Below are 20,626 nucleotides of genomic sequence, written 5' to 3' on the forward strand. Positions count from 1 at the left end.
TGGGCCCAAGAGAAAATTGAAAATCTAAATAAACAGCACCAAATCATCCAGGCTCAAACAGGAACTACAATGCAAGTACTAAGATACCAACAGACAGGTACAAAGGCTGGTAAGGAAAGCCTACCTGGAGCTGGCAAATGCAGCCGAAAAAGCTTCCCATAACAAACAAGGAACAGTCTACACAGAATCACCAATCTGATTATGCGGAAGAAAATTCAGAAGTCAAATGAAAGACAAACCAGGACAATTACTCAACACAAAAAAATAACAGGATGAAAGATGGACAGAACATTTCCGAGATTCTCAACTGACATCCCGTTCTACATCCAGTAGAAACACATGAAGCTGCAGACGACCCACCAACAAAAATATAAATAATCAAAGCCACTAAATCACTCAAGAATGGAAAGTGCCCAGATGCTGACAACTTAAACACAGCGCTCTTCAAAACAGACCAAGAACGAGCTGCAAACATCCTCCTTCCACTATATACACTGAGATCTGGGTGGATGGGAATACACCATCGGACTGGAAGAAAGGCGTGATTGAAAGGCACATTATCCGACTACAACAACTGAAGGGGCATTGCACAAAATGAGGTACAAAATGCAAACCTTTAAAATGCAAAATGCAAAAATTAGGTATGGATGTAATGCAAATCTTTTTGTAATAAATAGATCAAATATGGTGTAGTGTTACAAGTGTTTTAAAGTGTTTAAGTGAATTTATTTAAAGGTGAGTGTTTGTTTGAAGTGAGTGTGTGCATGTGGGTGTGTGTGCAATGAATGATGGGTGGTTAGTGATTCATAGAGTCATTGAGCATCCTGATGGCCTGGGGATAGAAGCTCCTTTTGAGTCTATCTGTACTGGCCATGAGACTCTGGTAGCAGTTGCCTGACCGCAGCAGGTCAAAGAGGCAGTTGTTTGGGTGACTAGAGTCTTTGACTATTCTCTTAGCCTTGGCCCTGCAATGCCTGGTGTAAATGTCCTGGAGAGTGGGAAGCCCACCTCCAATTGTGCGTTCGGCTAATCGAGCCACTTGCTGCAGTCTGCTGCGGTTCTATGCAGTTCTATTCCCAAACGAGGAGATGATGTTACGAGTCAGGATGCTTTCAATTGTGCATGCGTAGAAGTTCTTTAAGATCTTCTGACTCACTTTGAACTTCCTTAGACGCCTAAGGAAGTAGAGGCACTGCCGTGCCCCGACTCTCTCGACCCGTGCCCCGTAGATGCTGAGGGGGCTGTAGTCCCTAGCCCCCGACCTCCTACAGTCCACAATCTCAATCTCAATCTCAATCTCAATAACGATATATATCATGATATTGTACATTTTCTGTAAATTAATTAACTTGTCTATTTAAAATAAGCACCTATTTCATGATTACTTTTTGTTAATCCTGAGTGTGCACTAAATACAAATGAGAGACACGCACACACACACACACACACACACACACACACACACACACACACACACACACACACACACACACACACACACACACACACACACACACACACACACACACACACACACACACACACACACACACACACACACACACACACATACACACACACACACACACACACACACCTCTCACCTCAGCATCTCTTTCTACTGTAGGTTTCACTTATCTTGTCCAAACCAATCATTTCCACAGATTTGATTTCAGAGTAGCTATGATGAATTAGCTATGATCAACTTGATAAAGTCAAATTGGATGCAACCGGATACCACAGCTTGAGTCGAGTGAAAACGGATGATTGACAAGCTTTTAAAAGCAAAATAAATAAAAACACAAGGTACAAAAAGCTAAATATTGGGTCCTCCTCCAATGAAACAAAATCAGATTGATGCATTTTTAGATAATAGTGTAGATAATCCTCTGGGCTCTTGTGAGACATTTGTATTGAAGCGTGCAGTGAGATGAGGTGCACTTGATTTCCATTACAGATCAGCTGTTCTGTTCTGTATCAGAGTGTTGCGGGGAGTTTCGTTCTGTGTCTCACTCCTCCGTGTTTGTTATTGCAGATTATGTGCGCGGGGTCAGGAATTAAGTAAAATACTGATGTAAAACAATTCTGCTGCTTTTTTGAACAGCCCTACACCGAATCCCATCAACAGTAGACAAAGTGCTCAGATAAGAACAAGCTAGATTCAGGAAAGGCAAGGGATGTGTTGACCAGTTATTCACTCTCAGGAACATCATGGAACAATAAGATAAGATAAGATATTCCTTTATTGATCCCCTTGGGGAAATTCAGGCATCATAGCAGCATGGGGGAGGGGGGAGGGGAGGTACAGGTAGTACAAAAGCAGTGTAAACAATATAACAAATCACATGTGCATATGGTGCGAGATGAGGGTATGTATGCCCTCTCAGTTATATTTGCCTTACAATAAATAGTTACAATATATAATCTAATAATCCAATAATCTAAATGTAATCAAATATATATGTATGTGAATGGCAATGTAGTGAATGGCAACTATAACAGTATATAAACGTCATTGACTTCTAGAAGGCTTTTGACAACATCCATCGTGACAGCCTCTGGCAGATCATAAAGAGCTACGACATTCCCTCCCACATAGTAAACATCATCCAACAGTTCCACCATGGCTTTTCCTGCACTGTGGGAGCAAACAACATTAGCTTTGTGGTAGGATCTGGACTAAGTCCACCAAGGATGTGTGATGTCAGCACTATTGTTCAACCTCACCATAGACTGGGTCATGTGGAGAACAACAGTAAACAAAGTAAGGAGAATTCGATGGACCCTCTATTCCACCATTGAAGACCTTGACCTCTGACCTCTGTGGGAAACCCGGTTGTTAGTGATTTTTGGGGCTGGGGCACGCCTACTCCCGGAGGAGTCGGCTGGGGGCGTGGTGGGGTTGGCGGGTGGGTGGGTGGACGGGGGGGAGGGGCTCTCCTGGTCAAACCTGAGTGAGTGGGTCTTATTCTCGAACTAATTTACGACCAAAATTTTCGTCTTAGCCAGATTTCGGCCCATTTAAGACATATTAGGGCTGGGAGCGGGAGTCCCCAAATGTTCCTGAGATCAGATTTGATCGTGGCTGAGAGCAGATTTAAGAGTGCTGAGGAGCAGTCTTATGATTGATTGACTAATTTAAAATTTTATTAACTTGACAGACTGTGTTCTCATAGTGATTCCTTCATGTCAACGCTACAGGCCTCCTTGGAATTAATTACTTAATCATAATTAAAATAAATATGACAATATTTGTACAAATAGAAATGAAATTATGCATTTGATGTCGGAAAAATAAATAATATGGATTCATCTGATCACAGGGCAGCTGCTTAACCATATCTGAACCAGCTATTTTGGACAAATGTATAATTACTGTAATTACTCAGATATTCAAACACAATTATGCAATTATTGTGAAATGATTGAAAATAATAATTATTGAATGCCTTCTGTGGAATTTGTATTTCTTATTTGTTATACATCTGTTTGAATGATTAATTATATACATTTGAAAGAATGCAGGTCAACATGCAATGTATCCCATTGATTGGTATACAATGGGACAGACCTTTGTTTGATTGATTGATTGATTGATCGATTGAAAACTTTATTAACAGATTGCAGAATGGGTACAGTACAGTACAGCTCAATTACATACAATTGTTAAGGGGATGCAGACCAGAGAAAGACCTTCGTCTTGTTTACATCAGGGTCCCCCATTTTCAATTCATCATAACATATATGACACACATGACACAGATAGACAGTACTGCTACATCTATACATTTATGACATACCAGATTTGCAAATACAGTACTGTTTGTGATACCAAAAGAGTCCAGAAAAGAGAGTACATTTGACGTAGAAACTGTTGGAGGAGGTTGGGTAGGAGGGGTGGGTGGGGGATAGACTTACACTGTACAAGCAAAACTGTACATTGGAATATTGACAAAACCATACTTGGTCATTTACTGTACATTGGAGGGGGTTGATATAGCTATAAACCTGCATTCCTTCGAATATATCATTAATCAATTAAACTTATATTGAAATACACTATAGCCTATACACCAACACTGAAATGACAGTGGATAAATAAATAAGAACTAAAGCTAATCAGTGGAAATAGACTGCATTAATATTCCATAACAAGTCTTGTGTGCACCTACGAATGAACAGTATAGGCTTAATTATGGAATAATAAGCCATACTGTGTTCATTCATTATGCCCGCTGTAGGCTATATATATTATATTTCATTAATTAATTCATATACAGTACTGCGCGCGCGTGTGTGTGTGTATGTGCGCGCTGCGGCAGGGGTACCACGAGCTGTATATGATGCCAATACATTAATCTAATCTAGTTTTGATGGCTTGCAAGACTCACAAAGCACTTCCGCCATTCCATTTTCACACAGCTGCGTCACTAGTTGCCTTATAAGGAGCTCTGGAGGTGTTGTTTTGTATGCAAATGACCTGAACGGGAACGCGCGTTTCGAGTTTAAGACAGAATGCCATTCTCCAAGCAGATATCAGATAATATCATTTGTGCGACCGTTTCAGCCACTTAAGACATATTACCAGCACGTTCAGGACTGTCATTGATTCTGTCTCAGTGGTTCCAAGATAAGTCTTCCAGAATAACTCTTTGAAAATTGTTCGCAAATGAGACCCAGTGAGTTCAACTCATCTGCACGCTCTGGGAGGCCCTCCACCACCATCCCTTGCTGCTTATTCTCCTGACCCCCCTCCCACACACACACACATCTCTGGGGCAGTTGGCCTGTAGCGTACCCTCCAGCCTGTCCTTGTAGCTGTCCTTGGCTGCTCTCGGTTATTTTTAGAGCTCCTTTTGGACAGCCTTGCCCCCCTTGGTGTCCCCTGCCATAAAAGCCCTTTTCTTCTGTTCAATATGTGTTTAATGTCCTTATTAATCCAGAGTTCTTTGTTGGGAAAGCAGTCTACCTTTTTAGTACAATGCCCTCTTCATAGAACCTGATATAATCTGTAATACGGTGGGAGAGTCGATCAATATCATCCCCATGTATCCTTTGGAACAGGTCCCAGGCTGTTGTACTGAAGCACTCCCTCAGCTCAAGGCACTATGCCGACCAGGTGGTTGTCAAGCAGTTGTTAAGGTAGTGCTGTGTTTGTTGTGTGTGGTCCACATATAAACTGATACCTCTGGGACATCAGTTAGTCAGTCGCAGAATTCCCTCCAGTAGAACTGGCCCTGGAGGATCCAGCAAAAACAAACAAACAAGTGTGGAAAAAATAAACAGAAATGATCAACTTTGCCTCCAAACCGAACACGATTAAAAGCCTTTGCACAAGGCCTTTGTACATAGGCTGTGCATGTGTTTATTTGTTTATGTTTATTGTTCCACTTCTACATGGTCAATTTGTATGTTCTTGGCATATAGGAACATCTATGGACCTCAGGGAATGTATTCCCAGTGTCAGAAGTAGTGTGTCTGTTACTATGCTCGAGTAAATCGTAATGAAAGGAGAATATAAACCATACATTTTCGTTGCATTTTTGACAGTGAGTAACACCATGCTAACATTGCGGGTGATCAGATGTCACTCACTGAGCTCATTTAGCACCTTCTTGAGATGAAGTGTACAAGACATCTGAGCAAATGAATAAAGGGAAGATGATTAAACAGAAGGATATGTAGATACAGTAGGCTACTGAATTATGCCATCCGGACACATGAACTATAATGCATTTGATATAGAGAATAAAGGTTTATAAATGACCTTATTATGGCCAAGTCATACATCTATGGATCCTCTTTCCAATGGCAGTTTTAAATCTGGATTTAGTCATTTCCTTGCGTGACTACTCACCTTTTCAGATAAACTCTTATTTTCCCAAAACAAACGTAGTGCTGAATATATACACTATGGCTGCTGTTTTTAATGGTCTTTACTCTTGGATACATTTGAAAAAAAATGCAACATTATGTCATACAGTCTAGAGAGATTGATTTATGACGTGATGTCATTTTGGGACCGGTAGGCCTACCGGACCCGTCGGGCTTAAGAGGTTAAGGAATCACAAAGCATAATGTGGCCTCTTTAAGGTCTCAAAAAGCATAATGTGGCCTCTTTAAGGACTCAAAAAGCATAATGTGGCCTCTTTAAGGACTCAAAAAGCATAATATGGCCTCTTTACGGACTCAAGTCGACTGAATTAGTCTCCCCTTGGGATCCAGCCTCTTTGACATGTGGCTCTCATGATGCCGTCGGCCACTTTAGAAGATCACAATATCAACTTCTCCCCAACAAATACGTTGCATAAGGATGCTTTCACCCTGCCATATATTTTCATTCCGGTGGGGACTTGACCTGCAAATCATTTCACCAGTCCATTACAATTAATAACACGTGATGGGTCTCTCACCGTGGAGCTTAGCCAACCACTTAGCATCAAACAGGCCTGCCGTGACCAGAATAATTTGTCACAAACAAGGTCGGTGTGCAGTGGAGCCCAAACGGTAGAACAAACGGTGCGGGTGGAAAAACCCCCGCCATCAAGAGGACCGATCTGGCCTGTCTGCTGCTTTACATGGCACCTCTCGAGTCAGGAGAAGCACTCGTATGTTTCAGACACGATCGGTGTTGACAGAGGCTGCATTACACTGAAGCCCTCCGAAGGGAGCCGGCACGTTGACGGGTCCATTACAGCGCTGTTACTATGTCTGCACTCAGTTTTGAGTGCCATGTTTCTCTGAGGTCCACAGTGCCTTGTGTTTTTGTGTGTTCAATGATTAGGATGTCTTCGGGGTTTCCTCTCTCTGAGTGACCATCGGGAAATGGGTAGATTGTGATGATCGTGTTTATTAAAGCCTTAATAATCCATAGCCCGTCAATTGTGAGACAGCGCAGGAATATATTAAAAAATATATATATATATATATTTACAAGAATTTTAACAATCACAGCGGACTGTCAAGTAGGATAGGAAAACAAGTGATATATCTTGACAAGAACCAAATCCTTTCCCCTTTGGACCCCTAGAAGACATTTTTAATTAGGCCTGCTACCATGGGTGTCCCAGGTCATATTGAACACAATGATGCATGACTGTATCTAATTAATACCGACTCCCTCCCTCATAATGATTTCTGTGTATGCATGTACTGGTGTGTGTGTGTGTGTGTGTGTGTGTGTGTGTGTGTGTGCGTGTGTGTGTGTGTGTGTGTGTGTGTGTGTGTGTGTGTGTGTGTGTGTGTGTGTGTGTGTGTGTGTGTGTGTGTGTGTGTGTGTGTGTGTGTGTGTGTGTGTGTGTGTGTGTGTGTGTGTGTGTGTGTGTGTGTGTGTGTGCGCGTGTGTGTGTGTGTGTGTGTGTTCACGCGCGTGTGTGTGTGTGTGTGTGCGTGCGCGCGTGCGTGCGTGCGTGTTTGTGTGTGCGTGCTGCTTTGGCGACACTGACCTTCATATCCCTTGGGCTAGGCTCGCAGCCATTTATCTTTTATTCATTCTGCCATTTGTGATGAAGGCAGCTTCTCTGTCACTGCGGCTTGTCAAAACAGAGGCCATTCCGTGATGTGCTGCACGCCGCAGCAGAAACGCCCCCTAACAGGTGGTGCACGTTTTTCCAGAGCCTCGGTCCAGAGCTCTAACATCTGCCATCGGGAGTGTTTAACCTCTCCCGGGGGCCGAAGCAGCCGGTTAAAATGAAGTGAAAACGTCTCTTCCCGATCTCACTTTCATCCCTTTTCTTATACCTCCTAGGATCATGTGAGCATGTATTGTTTGGAATCAGAATCGGGAATCGTCTTTCTCACCGTGTCTCCTCTCCTTTTACGGTATAGAGGAGTGACGCTCTCTTGATTCTTGGCTCCTCTGTCCAGCAGTGGCATCATCATCACCGAAAAAAGAATAGCATCAGTTTACAATACAAGTGAATTGTGTGCAAATCAGTATGGTGTGCAAATCAGTATGGTGTGCAAATCAGTATTGTGTGCAAATCAGCAACATAGGCGGCAATAAAATCGTACTGGTATTTTTGCTGATGCACAGTCCGTTGTATTCCCTAATGGAAGGGAGCACACAATGATATTGTGTTCTGAGCTGTTCGCACGACCCTCTGTATAGCGCTTTGCAGTCGAGGTCAGAGCAGTTTCCATACCAGGTGGTGATGCATCGGTTGTGCCTCTGTAGAAGGCATGCAGAATTTCTCCATTCGCCAGAGATCACAGAGGTGTTGTTGTGCTTTCTTCACCACCTGGCCGGTGAGCACGTCCCAGATGAGGTCCTCTGTGATGTGAACACCGAGGAACTTGAAGCTGCTGACTCTCCACAGCAGACCTGTTGATGTGGATGGGGTCCAGCCTTTCTCCCCCTCTCCTGTAAGTCCATGACCATCTCCTTGGTCTTGTCAACGCTGATCACCCTGTACCATAGTGCCAGGTTGTCAATCTCTTCCCTGTAGGCTGCTTCAACATTGTTGGTGATTAGGCCTATCACTGTTTTATCATCAGCACATGTAATCACCATGTTGGCGCTGTGCGTCGCTACACAGCCGTGGGTGTACAGGGAGTAGAGGAGGGGGCTCAGGACACAGCCCTGAGGGGGCCATGTGTTGAGGGTCAGAGGAGTTGAGGTGTTGCGTCCCATCCTCACCACCAGGTCTAAAGGTTGGGGTTGAGTCTGGCAGAGACTATCGTGTTGAATGCTGAGCTATATTCAACAAACAGCATTATCACATATGAGTTATTTCCCTTTACATGGTTATGGGCGCTGGGGAGTGTCGTGGCCATTGCATCATCAGTTGATCTGTTTTGCCGGTAGGTAAATTTGTGGGGGTAATTTTTCGGTGATGGCCAGTAGTCCTTTCAACATCTAGATGAGACTCAACGTCTGCTTGGGAGAAATAACTAAATATGACACCTCTCATTAGATCAGTTCCCTTCTCTATGTTTCAACAAATAGAAGGTTAGATTAAAAGATAATTCAAAGTCACATGAAACTTAACAAATTTACTTATAGGCTACTCCACATTAGAAATTGCATACACAAAGAGGAGTGATCAAGGTGCAGGAAGAAGAAATTATGGAAAGGTAGAGAAGTTATTTTGAAAAACTATTAAACGAAGAAAATTACCATGATATAGAAATGGTAGAAAAAGTGGAGGGAACAATTAAAAACATCACAGTGGCGGAAGTGGAGAAAGCATTAAAAGGGATGAAGAACAGAAGAACGCCAGGTCCAACAGGAGTAACAAGCAACATGATGAAGGCAGCTGGTATTACAGAAGAGATGGTGAGAGTGTTTGGAAACATCTTGGACGAAGGAGAGATCCCGGAGGAATGGAAAGCGAGCACGACAATAACAATTTATAAAGGGAAAGGAGATGCACTTGAGTGCGGAAAGTACAGAGGAGTTAGACTGCTGGAAAATGGAATGATGATTTATGAGAGGGTGTTGGAGGAAAGGCTGAGGAGATTGATAAGTGTGGACAGGAGACAGTGTGGATTCTGCCCAGGAAGATCAACGGCCGATGCAATTTTTGTATTGAGGCAGATGCAGGAAAAGTATAGAGAGAAGAAAAAGAAATTATAGCTCGTTTTTGTAGATCTGGAAAAGGCATTTGACAAAATACCAAGGAGTGCTATATAATGGGCGCTTAGGAGGCAGAAGTTACCAGAGAGACTTGTGAGAGCTGTAATGTCACTGTATGTGGGAGCCACTTCGAGAGTCAAGACAGTAGCTGGAACATCGCAGGACTTTGGCATTGGAGTAGGTGTGCACCAGGATTCGGCTCTTAGCCCACCGCTCTTCATTACTGTAATGGAGGAAGCAACAAGGGATTCCCGAGGAGAAGGACAGTGGGAGCTGCTTTATGCTGATGATCTAGTGCTGACGGCAGATTCGGAGGAGGAAGTGAGGAGAATGTTTGTTGAGTGGAGGGATGGAATGAAGAAGAGGGGACTGAAGATAAATATCGACAAGATGAAGGTAATGATAACAGGGAGTGAAGGAGAGTGGATTCAGTCAGGAAGATACCCATGTAGAGTCTGTAGAAGAGGAGTGGGAGTGTGAGAGGGAAGATGAGGAGGTGGTTGGAGATGGTGGTCTAGTGGTGGGAGGGGAGGTGCTGGAGGAGGTGAAGCAGTTTTGCTATCTGGGAGATGTGATGGACTGTGAGGCGGGAGTGGAATGGGCAGTGAGGGCGGCGTGGAGGAAGTGGCGAGAAATTAGTAGGCTACTGTTGAATCGAAACATAGGAAGGATACATGAAGCATGTGTGAGATCAGTTCTCCTGTATGGTTCAGAAACCTGGGCAATGACAAAAAGGGTGATGGTGGTGTTAACTCATTCAGCGCCAGACCCGACATTTCTCGGGTTATCTCGCCAGCGGTTGAGCGCCATACCCGGGTTTTGATCCTTTGATATTTTTCCTCTGATCCCTGTTCTAAACCATCATCCGGATCATTCTAGCCGCCCCTGGCTCGTTTCCCTACGTTGGAATTGCAATGCCGATTGAATATCACCCGGTGGCAGTACCTTTGAATTGGAATGGCTTGGTGTGGATACACGTTTTCCCTTTTTTTTTAAGGGCTCTTCCTCCTGCTTGAACAGAGATTCACAGCGATCGCCTCGAAATTCCGTTGCCGAAGCATATTTCCCATCGAAACGTGTATAGACATATACACTGGTAATCGCGATGGCGATGCAATCACTTGGAATTATTCTTTTTTGAATACCTTCTGGCTAAGGTAAGGTATATACTATGTCTATTTTACCGAACTATGTTTTTCTAACGATCACAGTTTTGTGTTTTACCAGACGTAAAACATGCTCGACAAACACGATCACAGTTTTTAGTTAAAACGACCAGAATGATTCAGGCTTATTGCATATAATGCGTCCTATCTCGCGGTCTATGGAAAAAGACTGGATTATCTTGGAAATGGACGATGTTTAGCGTGTAATAAACTACAAACTACAGTGTGTAGAAACTGACGCTTTTTTACATGTTGGACTATAAATAGTGTTTGTCAAATGAGCCATACTATTGTCTCCGTAGCTATAATATAGAATATACAATAGCTCTGCAACGATCATGAAATATCGCGAATATGGTCATGAAAAGCTGGCGCTAGACGGCTTATGGCCGTGAAAGAGTTAAGAAGCTGTGATCGGAAGATGTTGAGGTATGTGGCGGGAGTCAGATGGCAGGATGGGAGGACCAGTGCCCAGGTGGATGAGATCTGTGGTGTCAGGGAAATTGCTTTCAAGGTGAGATATGGACGTCTCAGGTGGTTTGGACATGTGAGAAGATGGGAGGAGGGGGGATGTTGAGAGGGGTGGAGGGGATGATTGTGGATGGGGGCGGAGGCAGAGAGGGAGACCGAAGCAGGTGTGGAGAATGATATGAGGGATCTGGAGATACATGTAGACATGGCACATGGATTCATCGCCCGTCCAACCTCACTGTAGTGGGAAAATAGGGACGTAAAACGAAGATGATGATGATGATACCATTATAGGTGTTATTCATGCTTTAATGATGCTATTTGTAAGATTACCAATTGTAGACTCAACCATACATACTGTATTTTGTGAAATAAGTGCATCATTTCAAAATCATCATGTCGGCTACCGTATGGCCTACATCCAAACAAGTGGAAATTGTACAAATAGCACATTTGAAGGACTAATAACTGTGGAGCATCATCTCACATCTTTCTCAGTCACCAGTGTTCCCGTCACATCTCTGCTGAAAACGCCTTCGCGCCACGTCGCACGATACAAGGTCACGCCAACTGTCCTCGTGATGAAGCTGTCTTCAGGAAGCCCTTTGTAACTTTTCAGAGACTGTGTTTGGGAGTTGTTTGCTTGGAGATTTCATCACCATGCTGCGCTTCTCCGATAACGCTCAGTTGATACATCTGTAAGAAAACTATCTTGGCTCACAGGAAACTCGAAAATGCCACTTATTTCTCCTCATTTTCCGTGCGAGGAGGTGAACGTGCAGAACGATATGCGGAAGAGAGACTATCCCCTGAGATGCTGAGGATATCTCAGTAGAACCACACAACCTTCTCCTATATGTGTGATGCAGACATCAGATGATACAACCGTCATTACAGGAGAGACACTGCCGCCGTCTGAGAGCAAGAAGTCTCGCGTGTCGACCCGCACATTCAATGTCTTTTCTTTTTCTTTCTTTTTTCCCCCCATTCCAACTCTGAGTTGACACTTTTGATGTGCAGCCTTTGATGGCGGATTGCAAATACAAAAGCGGCCCTTTCTGCCGCTGTCATGGCTTGCTGGTTGACGGCGGTGTGATGGATCTGCTCGTCAGCCACTTTGTGTTGACGGGGATGAATGGGGCTCGCTTACTTCACAGCTGTGAAATGCCTCAAGATATTCACTGTTCAATCTGATTTAAAAAATAATTAAACTTACATAAAGGGGGGGGGGGGGGGGGGGGGTCTGACATTAATAGAAGGACTAAATTGTTGTTAACTGTCTAGCTGATGAACTGGGATTTAGTCTTGCGTTACCAGAGCAACAGTGTCTATCTGTGTGTGTGTGTGTGTGTGTGTGTGTGTGTGTGTGTGTGTGTGTGTGTGTGTGTGTGTGTGTGTGTGTGTGTGTGTGTGTGTGTGTGTGTGTGTGTGTGTGTGTGTGTGTGTGTGTGTGTGTGTGTGTGTGTGTGTGTGTGTGTGTGTCTGTGATGGGGGGTGGGGGGTGGACGTGTTTATATACAGTATACTATAAATTACTTAGATATATTGTAAACATAATTTACATGTATTTATTTATTTTGTAAAAAGAAAATGACATAGGCCTACTGTTCATAATTCATGGTATTTTCTCTTTTCTCATTATGGTCCATTGTACCTCTGTGTCCTCTGCTCCTCTTGTAGATGATAGCTGCAGATTGAGTGACTACCGGAGGTTGAGAACCAGGATCTTGGATATGCACGACAAAAGATACCTGGGATCCAGCATCCTTGGTGCCCGCAAGGACGCTATGTTTGCCAGGAAGCACCTGGTCGACCTGATGTTCCACCGCTTTGACGCAGATGACAGTGGACGCGTGGATAGCAGTGAGCTCTCCCAGGTGAGGAAACGTGTATATGCAGGAATCCCTGTGCACACACACACACACACACACACACACACACACACACACACACACACACACACACACACACACACACACACACACACACACACACACACACACACACACACACACACACACACACACACACACACACACACACACACACACACACACACACACACACACACACACACACACGCACACACGTTAATTAACCGATTGTGACCTTGTCAAATGCAGTAGCACAATAACCAATATCATATTTGGGACAAAAAACAACAGTAAAAAGACATTTCAATCACGCAAAGCCAGTTGTGGGGTTGTTCCGCAGGAGAGAGCACCCTACTGAAATCACAGATTGTGTCTTTAAAGTAAAAAACAAAAACAAAAAAACATTGCAGTTCCTCAGTGTGTATCCATGTCGAGGTCTGCTATATTGCATTCCCAGTCCCCCCTAGCCTCTTCTTTGGTAACTGAGCACCAAGCGTTTAGTTAAATCTTTTGAAAAGCAATGCAGGTGAAAGGATCCTGCTCATGGGAGACTGGAGGTTTGCAGGCGTTGACCGGTGCTGCCAGGAAGCATGGCTGGAAAGGGGGCTTTCTGTGGCTGAGAAAGGGAGATTTCTTATGCATAACAAATAAATGTCTTCCAGCACCTGAGGACTGGCTTAATATAGCATGCATTTGAATAATTGAAAACCCATCCACTGTTCTTATGTCAGCGTCCTACTGTGAACTGCACTGTATCTAATATCTGTTGGCAGCCACCCTAATTAACCCTGTCTCTTTAGGCACATTCGTCTGCTTTCATGAATTCATCACAAATAGTGTCTCTCCAAAAAATATGGACATTGCTTTACTATATATTCATATGATTAACATATCTTTACATAAAAGAGTGTATGCCTGCCTTTGCACAGGATACATCTATGTGCAGTGGGTGAAATGTATAATCAACAAAGGATGTTGTGCTGTATTTCTTTGTATAATGCAGCCATGCTATATTATTGCCTTATTGATGATTGCTTTAGGCAGATCTTCAAAGCACAGTCCATAGTCCTGAGAGACTTCCTAAGCTGTGTCTCCCCATGTGTTTGAATGCCACAATCTGGACACGCGTAATCACCAACCAGATGCTGAAGCTCTTCACAAGCTACTGCTACTACTATTTCATAAGGCACTAACTATTTACTCCATGACATTGTTTTTCCATATCAAACTCCAGAGAGCACAACTCGGTGTGTCTTTTGTTTGGCGATTTTACAGTATGTATCACATAACACACCAGTATCACGTACCACACCAGTATCACATAGAGGACAGATCAGAGCATCATATCATATCAGACCAGCAACATTCACCACAACTGTTGAGAGCAATTGTTAATTGTAAATGTGGTGTTACATATGACCGGCTGTGCAATGTTCCGTTGCCGGGGTAAATGAGGTGTTCAGAAGCTCATTCTAAACATACATTACAGCTGTGTCCCATCAATGATGTGTCTCGGTCCATTTAGCTCAAAGGCCTCTTGTTAAAGACAGCAATGCCGTGTCTGTGGTCCTCTCTTAACGTTGGGCAGTGGAATAATCGCTCACTGTGGAACCACTGTGGAACCACTGTGGAACCTGTGGACAGATTCTGCAGTTCCCAGAGTGAGGAAAACATAGTGGGTGGCGATGAAACTAAACATTTAGGGAATAGAGTTTAAGCGTGAACGCCGACGATTCACAATAACTTTTAGAGCTGTTTCTAAATGAGCCAAGAGGAAGTGAATACAGAGTTTCGAAAAGGGTTGGCCAGGGATCACTGTTTAAAGCGTTTTGAGTTCACTTTGTAGTCATTCCCTGTGCACTATAAAGTCTATTTCTATGCTTAATGCATTTTCTTTTTCATACAAAATGGTGTTTGGATTGGTAATGTATACAGGAGGGGACTGCCTCTATTAATTTGCCGTTAGAAGTGTTTCCTACATTTGGGGGCGAGTCGTTTCGAGGGGAGGGAAATGCAATGATCCGAGCAATAAGACATGAATGATGATGCATAAAACAGTCACATTTTATCAGGCCTGCTGACAGCTGATCCAGAGTGACGGATGGCTGAAAGCCAGGCCTATGTGGAGGTTGATGGAATGTATCACATTTCAAGCATGTGAAGCATAACAAGAGAGTATCTCTCCTGACACGTGTTGTTTCTGGATGACAATGCCATTTCAGCAAGGGAAATAATACATAGACAGGGATTCACAACAACCCCAATCATTTTCACATTAAAGATTTTATTTTTGGTGAAATACCGTACACAGTATTTTAAAAAGGGCCTCAAAACGCATACTTTTTATAGAGCATTTTGTTGATTTTTATCTAGTTTTAGCTCCACACATTTTATGTTATTTTTTTTCCTTTTTTTATTATTATCTTTTTCCCCCTCCTTTTTTCCGTTTTTTTCCCATCCCAATGTTAGTCGTTATACCAATTCCCAATCCCCTTCCTGGTCGTTGCGCACTCTACCCCCTACCGTCGGTCTGGGAGGGCGGAGACTATCACATGCTTCCTCCGACACATGTGTAGCCAGCCCACCGCTTCTTTTCACCTGGCAGCGCGGACTCTCACTGGGGGAGTGTAACGTGTGGAAGGTTCACACTACCTCCCCCAGATCCTTCCCTCGCTGTGCAGGCGCCCCGACCGAACTGTAGGAGTCGCTGTTTACAACGACCAGGACCCACCGCTGACACTGCCAATTGTGTCAGTATGGACGGCCGACCAAGCCGGAGGTACCGCAGCTGGATTCGATCCCACTGTCTCTGCGGTGGTAGATAGACGCTTAGTCCGCTGCGCTCCCCGGCCGCCCCACATTTTATGTTCTTTTACAAGTTTTAGCCCTACTTATTTATGTTTTTTACTCTTTTACTAGTTTTAGTGTTGTTTTTACTCATTACTAGTTTTAGTCTTGCTTATTTTATATTCTTATTTTTTTTTACTCTCTTTTATGTTTTTTATTTTTTATTTTTTTTACAATGTAGCGCTTTGAGATTTTCTCCACAACTATAAAGCGCTCTACAAATCAAATATATTATTATTATTATTATTATTATTATTATTATTATTATTATTATTATTATTATTATTATTATTATTATTATTATTATTATTATTATTATTATTATTATTATTATTATTATTATTATTAATACTATTATTATTATTATTATTATTATTATTATTATTATTATTATTATTATTATTATTATTATTATTATTATTATTATTATTATTATTATTATTATTATTATTATTATTATTATTATTATTATTATTATTACGTATATGTGTTTAAAAAACAGTATGGACAATCAATGCTACTGAGAAATGGATATAAATAGCCTAGGTGTCAGAAATAGATAGTCTCTTCATCCATTGCACAGGAAATTCTCCATCCATTATACAGAAAATAGTGTTTAACTGCTCTGTGAAAAGAATGGATGCAGCTGGAGGACTAATGATACATTTTATATGTACGCTATGTACGTGAGGACATTGTGGAATACTGTGCACACATACAGTACAGTACAGTAGCACACACGGTTATTGAAAGAATCAATGATGGCAATAGCAACTGAAAAAGGCCTAGCGCATCATGATGTACCACTTGGTGAAACATGTTATATGTTATACCCTATACCCTGATGAAGGCCCTATAGGCCGAAACATGTTGGTTTCTTTTAAATGATCTAAATAATATTAGCCATTTAATAAAGGCTTTTTAAAATTTGTAGAGCTGCCTTGGACTTCAACTTTTTTTTGATATGTCATGTTTGAAGGTCATCAAGCAAGATGGACTGTCCAAGGACTTCTCCGACTGCACTCTCTTCGACCTTCTGAAGTACAACGACATCAATAACGACGAGCGACTAACGAGGGAAGAGTTCTATGCGGCTTTTGGTGAGTTCCAAGGATGCCTGTGTAAGGGGGCAATCGACGAGATTCTTTCATTGACTAGGTCATAGTAGGCGGTACATACTGAGTATTTTGTACCTAAGCATGTATCCTATTTGTGTATCTGGTGTACTGTACATTTAAGGGAACAAGGGTTATATGCAGGTGTATAAATAAGATAAGATAAGATGTTCCTTTATTGAACGCCTTGGGGAAATTCTGGATATAGGTATAGGATAAATAGGTATATAGAAAGGATTATATGCAGGTATATTCAGACAGATATAGAAATATATATACAGTAAATATAGAGGGAATATAATTTATATATACACATTGTATACAGCATTATCGTGCATGCTATTGTAGTATCCTCCAGAATATGTGCATAATGTTGTGTCATTTTTGCAATTGTACATATCTAATTTACATGATTAACAACGTCAGTAAGAATATAAAATATGTTATGTGCACGCACATTGTGATATGCATTGGCCGCCAGGGAAGATGGTGTTTTCCACGTTATCAGATACTAGTAGCGCGTACCTGCCACTGAGGTATAAAAGATGTTATTATATTAAGGTACATTGTGACTTGCTTATTTAATGCTGAAACCTGAGCACTTGATTATTAAAGCATTACATCACGCGCGGGAGTGGGTTGTGAGATTAGACCGTGCCTAGGGGTGGTCTAATTCTCACAACCCACGACTGCACGTGGTGTAATGGCTTTTATACAACTGCCGCATTCATCCAACCTTATTGCTATACAATAAACACATTAATTGAAGATTTATTGAAAAAACCATCCGCCAGAAAAAGTAGTTCCCAAAAAAAAAAAAGAGAAGTTGCCTCCATGTGGAAGCAGCTCGGAAGAGCATCCAACTGTTCTCAGTAAGACATCTAACAAACTAAGACATCCAACTGTCTCTCAACTAAGACATCCAACAAACTAAGACATCCAACTGTCTTTCAACTAGACATCCAACAAACTAAGACATCCAACTGTCTTTCAACTAGACATCCAACAAACTAACACATCCAACTTTTCTTTTCTTACCTACTTTCTATATAACTTCATTCTTAGATGCTTCTATAGAAAGTAGGTAAAACAACAACAAAGGTTTTCTTTGCCCTATAGAAAAGAATAAAAAATGTCTTTGCCCTATATAGCTCCACTTTTTCTCCCATTTTAAATTTTTTCTCCCATCCCAATTTTCATATCTTCCAATTCAACCCTCCCCTGTCTTCGAACGTTGTTTCTTGCCTCCCACAAGCCGGCTGCAATGTGGACTAAGTCATACATAGCACGAGTCCCCTCCGATACTCGAGGTAACAGCCGTCGCATCTTTTCACCTGCGCGGCTCGATCTTTCAGCGTTGGGGGTCTGGGCTTTGGAGGGGCCCCGCCCCCGTCGCTTCTTGATTCTACTGCGCAGGCGCACCAACCGACCTGTAGGAGTCGCTGTCCACAACGCCCGATCCCAACCCTTCAGTTTCCCTCCCCGTAATACGGCCAATGTGTATTACTGTGGACGACCAGCTAAACTGAAAGCAATGTGGAGAGCGGGGCTCGAACAGGAGGCATCCTGTTCGAGCCCAGTCTCCAGCATTTGTTGCGAGCACCTTGCCCACTGCGCCACGTAGCCGCCCTGGAGGTGCGCTGTTTTAAGTGAGCATGGATTATTGAATTGATTGATTGATTGCTAATTTTATTACTGTCCACCTTGTTTCCAACTGGTTAAGTTTAGGCCCTCTTTCGGGCGGCTACATGGCGTAGTGGGCAAGGCGCTCGCCACGAATGCTGGAGACGCTGGGCTCGCCTGTTCGAGCCCAGCGCTCCACATTGCTTTCAGTTTAGCTGGTCGTTGATACTAATACACATTGGGCGTATTACGGGGTGGGAAACTGATGGGTGGGGATCGGGCGTTGTGGACAGCGACTCCTACAGGTCGGTTTGTGCGCCTGCGCAGTAGAATCAGGAAGTGTCGGGGGCAGCGTGAGCCTCCCACACGTTACTCCTCGCCACTGAGAGATCGAGCTGCGCAGGTGAAAAGATGCGACTGCTGTTACCTCAAGTACCGGAGGGGACTTGTGCTATGTATGACTTAGTCCACATTGCAGCCGGCTTGTGGGAGGCAAGAAACAGCGTTCGTGACAGGGGAGGGTTGAATTGGATGATATGAAATTGGGATGGGAGAAAATATAGAAAAAATGGTAGAAAAAGTGGATAAAAAAAAAGTTTAGGCCCTCTTTCGAAGTTGGTTAAGGTTAGAGTTTGGAATCAGGGCTGGTGGTCTATCGCCCTGCTCTAAAGACAAACTCTAACCTTAACCAACTTAAACAAGGCGGACAGTAATAAAATTAGCAATCAATCAATCAATCAATTCAATAGTCCACGCTCACTTAAAACAGCGCACCTCCCAGCTGCTTCTATAGAAAGTAGGTAAAAAAATCAATATCCCTGAAAATGTGTCTGAAGGCCGCAGTACACCACCAGTCAGAGCTGAATACTAATGTGACACCATTTTGTGAAGTTTTAATAAAAGCAAATGATTCAAGGAAAGGAATATTTCCCATGAAGTTTAAGAGAAGTCTTAAACTATACCCCTATAGGTTGTACGGTAAAAGTAGGTTTGACTTTGGTGTTCATTGAACTATTGGCATTGGTGACACGTGACGACCTGTTGTTTCAATAGCACATTGTAATAGTATTTAAACTACTGTTTAAGCCTTTGGCTAAAAGAGGAATAGTTAAGCTATCCCTCTCTCTCTCTCTCTCGCTCTCTCGCTCTCTCTCTCTCTCTCTCTCTCTCCTCTCTCTCTCTCTCTCTCTCTCTCCTCTCTCTCTCCTCATCCTCTCTCTCTCTCCTCTCTCTCTCTCTCCTCTCGCTCTCGCCCTTCTCGCTCTCCTCTCCTCTCTCTCTCTCTATTCTCCCCCGCTCCTCTCACCCTCCATCCCTCTCTCTCTTCCTCTATCTTTCTTTCCCCCTTCCCCCCCCCTCTAGCTACCTATCCTCTTGCTCCCTCATTTAAAGGTGTGATCTTACATTGTGAGTTATCAGAAAAGCTCACACATGTGACCCGACGTGACCAAACCCGACTTGTTGCGGAAATAACATTGCTCAGAAAATTGCAAAACTGTCAGAATAGGTAAAAATCGAAATATGGCTTTTTTTTTTTTTTTTACTGCTGTGACATATTTTATATATGTTCCCTTATTTGCTAAACTTAATACAACTTATAAATGAGTTAATTATTGTTATTTGTCCGATAATATGTGTCCCAAAAGGACTACATCTAAGGGCTGCATGGGTGTGGTCTGTCTGCGCGTGTTATTCATGCTTAATCACAGGTACTTAGAGAGGTGTTGAAACACACACTGCTCTGCTGCTTATCATCATTGCAGAGAGAACGGAAAAATGCATGCACACACATTTTCTAATAACAGCATTATTAGACATGCCAATCCAACGAAAGACGTGCTGGTCGAAAGTCTTTTACGTGTTATTTGTTATTCTAAGATGCTAATTCATCTGTCAACCAATGAACGGATTTTGTCGAGGCAGGTAGCGTTATTTCGGGGAAATTGATATCTA

General features: G+C 42.7%; 1 protein-coding gene across 1 annotated transcript in view; it reads left to right on the forward strand.

The window, feature by feature from the left end:
- fstl5 (follistatin-like 5) overlaps nucleotides 1-20,626 on the forward strand; it is a 302,534-nt gene that overhangs the window by 146,651 nt on the left and 135,257 nt on the right. Inside the window, exons 4-5 of the mRNA XM_084331655.1 lie at nucleotides 12,895-13,091; nucleotides 16,915-17,035. Of these exons, the coding sequence (XP_084187781.1) occupies nucleotides 12,895-13,091; nucleotides 16,915-17,035 (318 nt within the window). The remainder of the gene's footprint in view (nucleotides 1-12,894; nucleotides 13,092-16,914; nucleotides 17,036-20,626) is intronic.

Source organism: Notolepis coatsorum (genome assembly GCF_963971535.1).
Source record: "Notolepis coatsorum genome assembly, chromosome: 16".
Taxonomy (NCBI): domain Eukaryota; kingdom Metazoa; phylum Chordata; class Actinopteri; order Aulopiformes; family Paralepididae; genus Notolepis; species Notolepis coatsorum.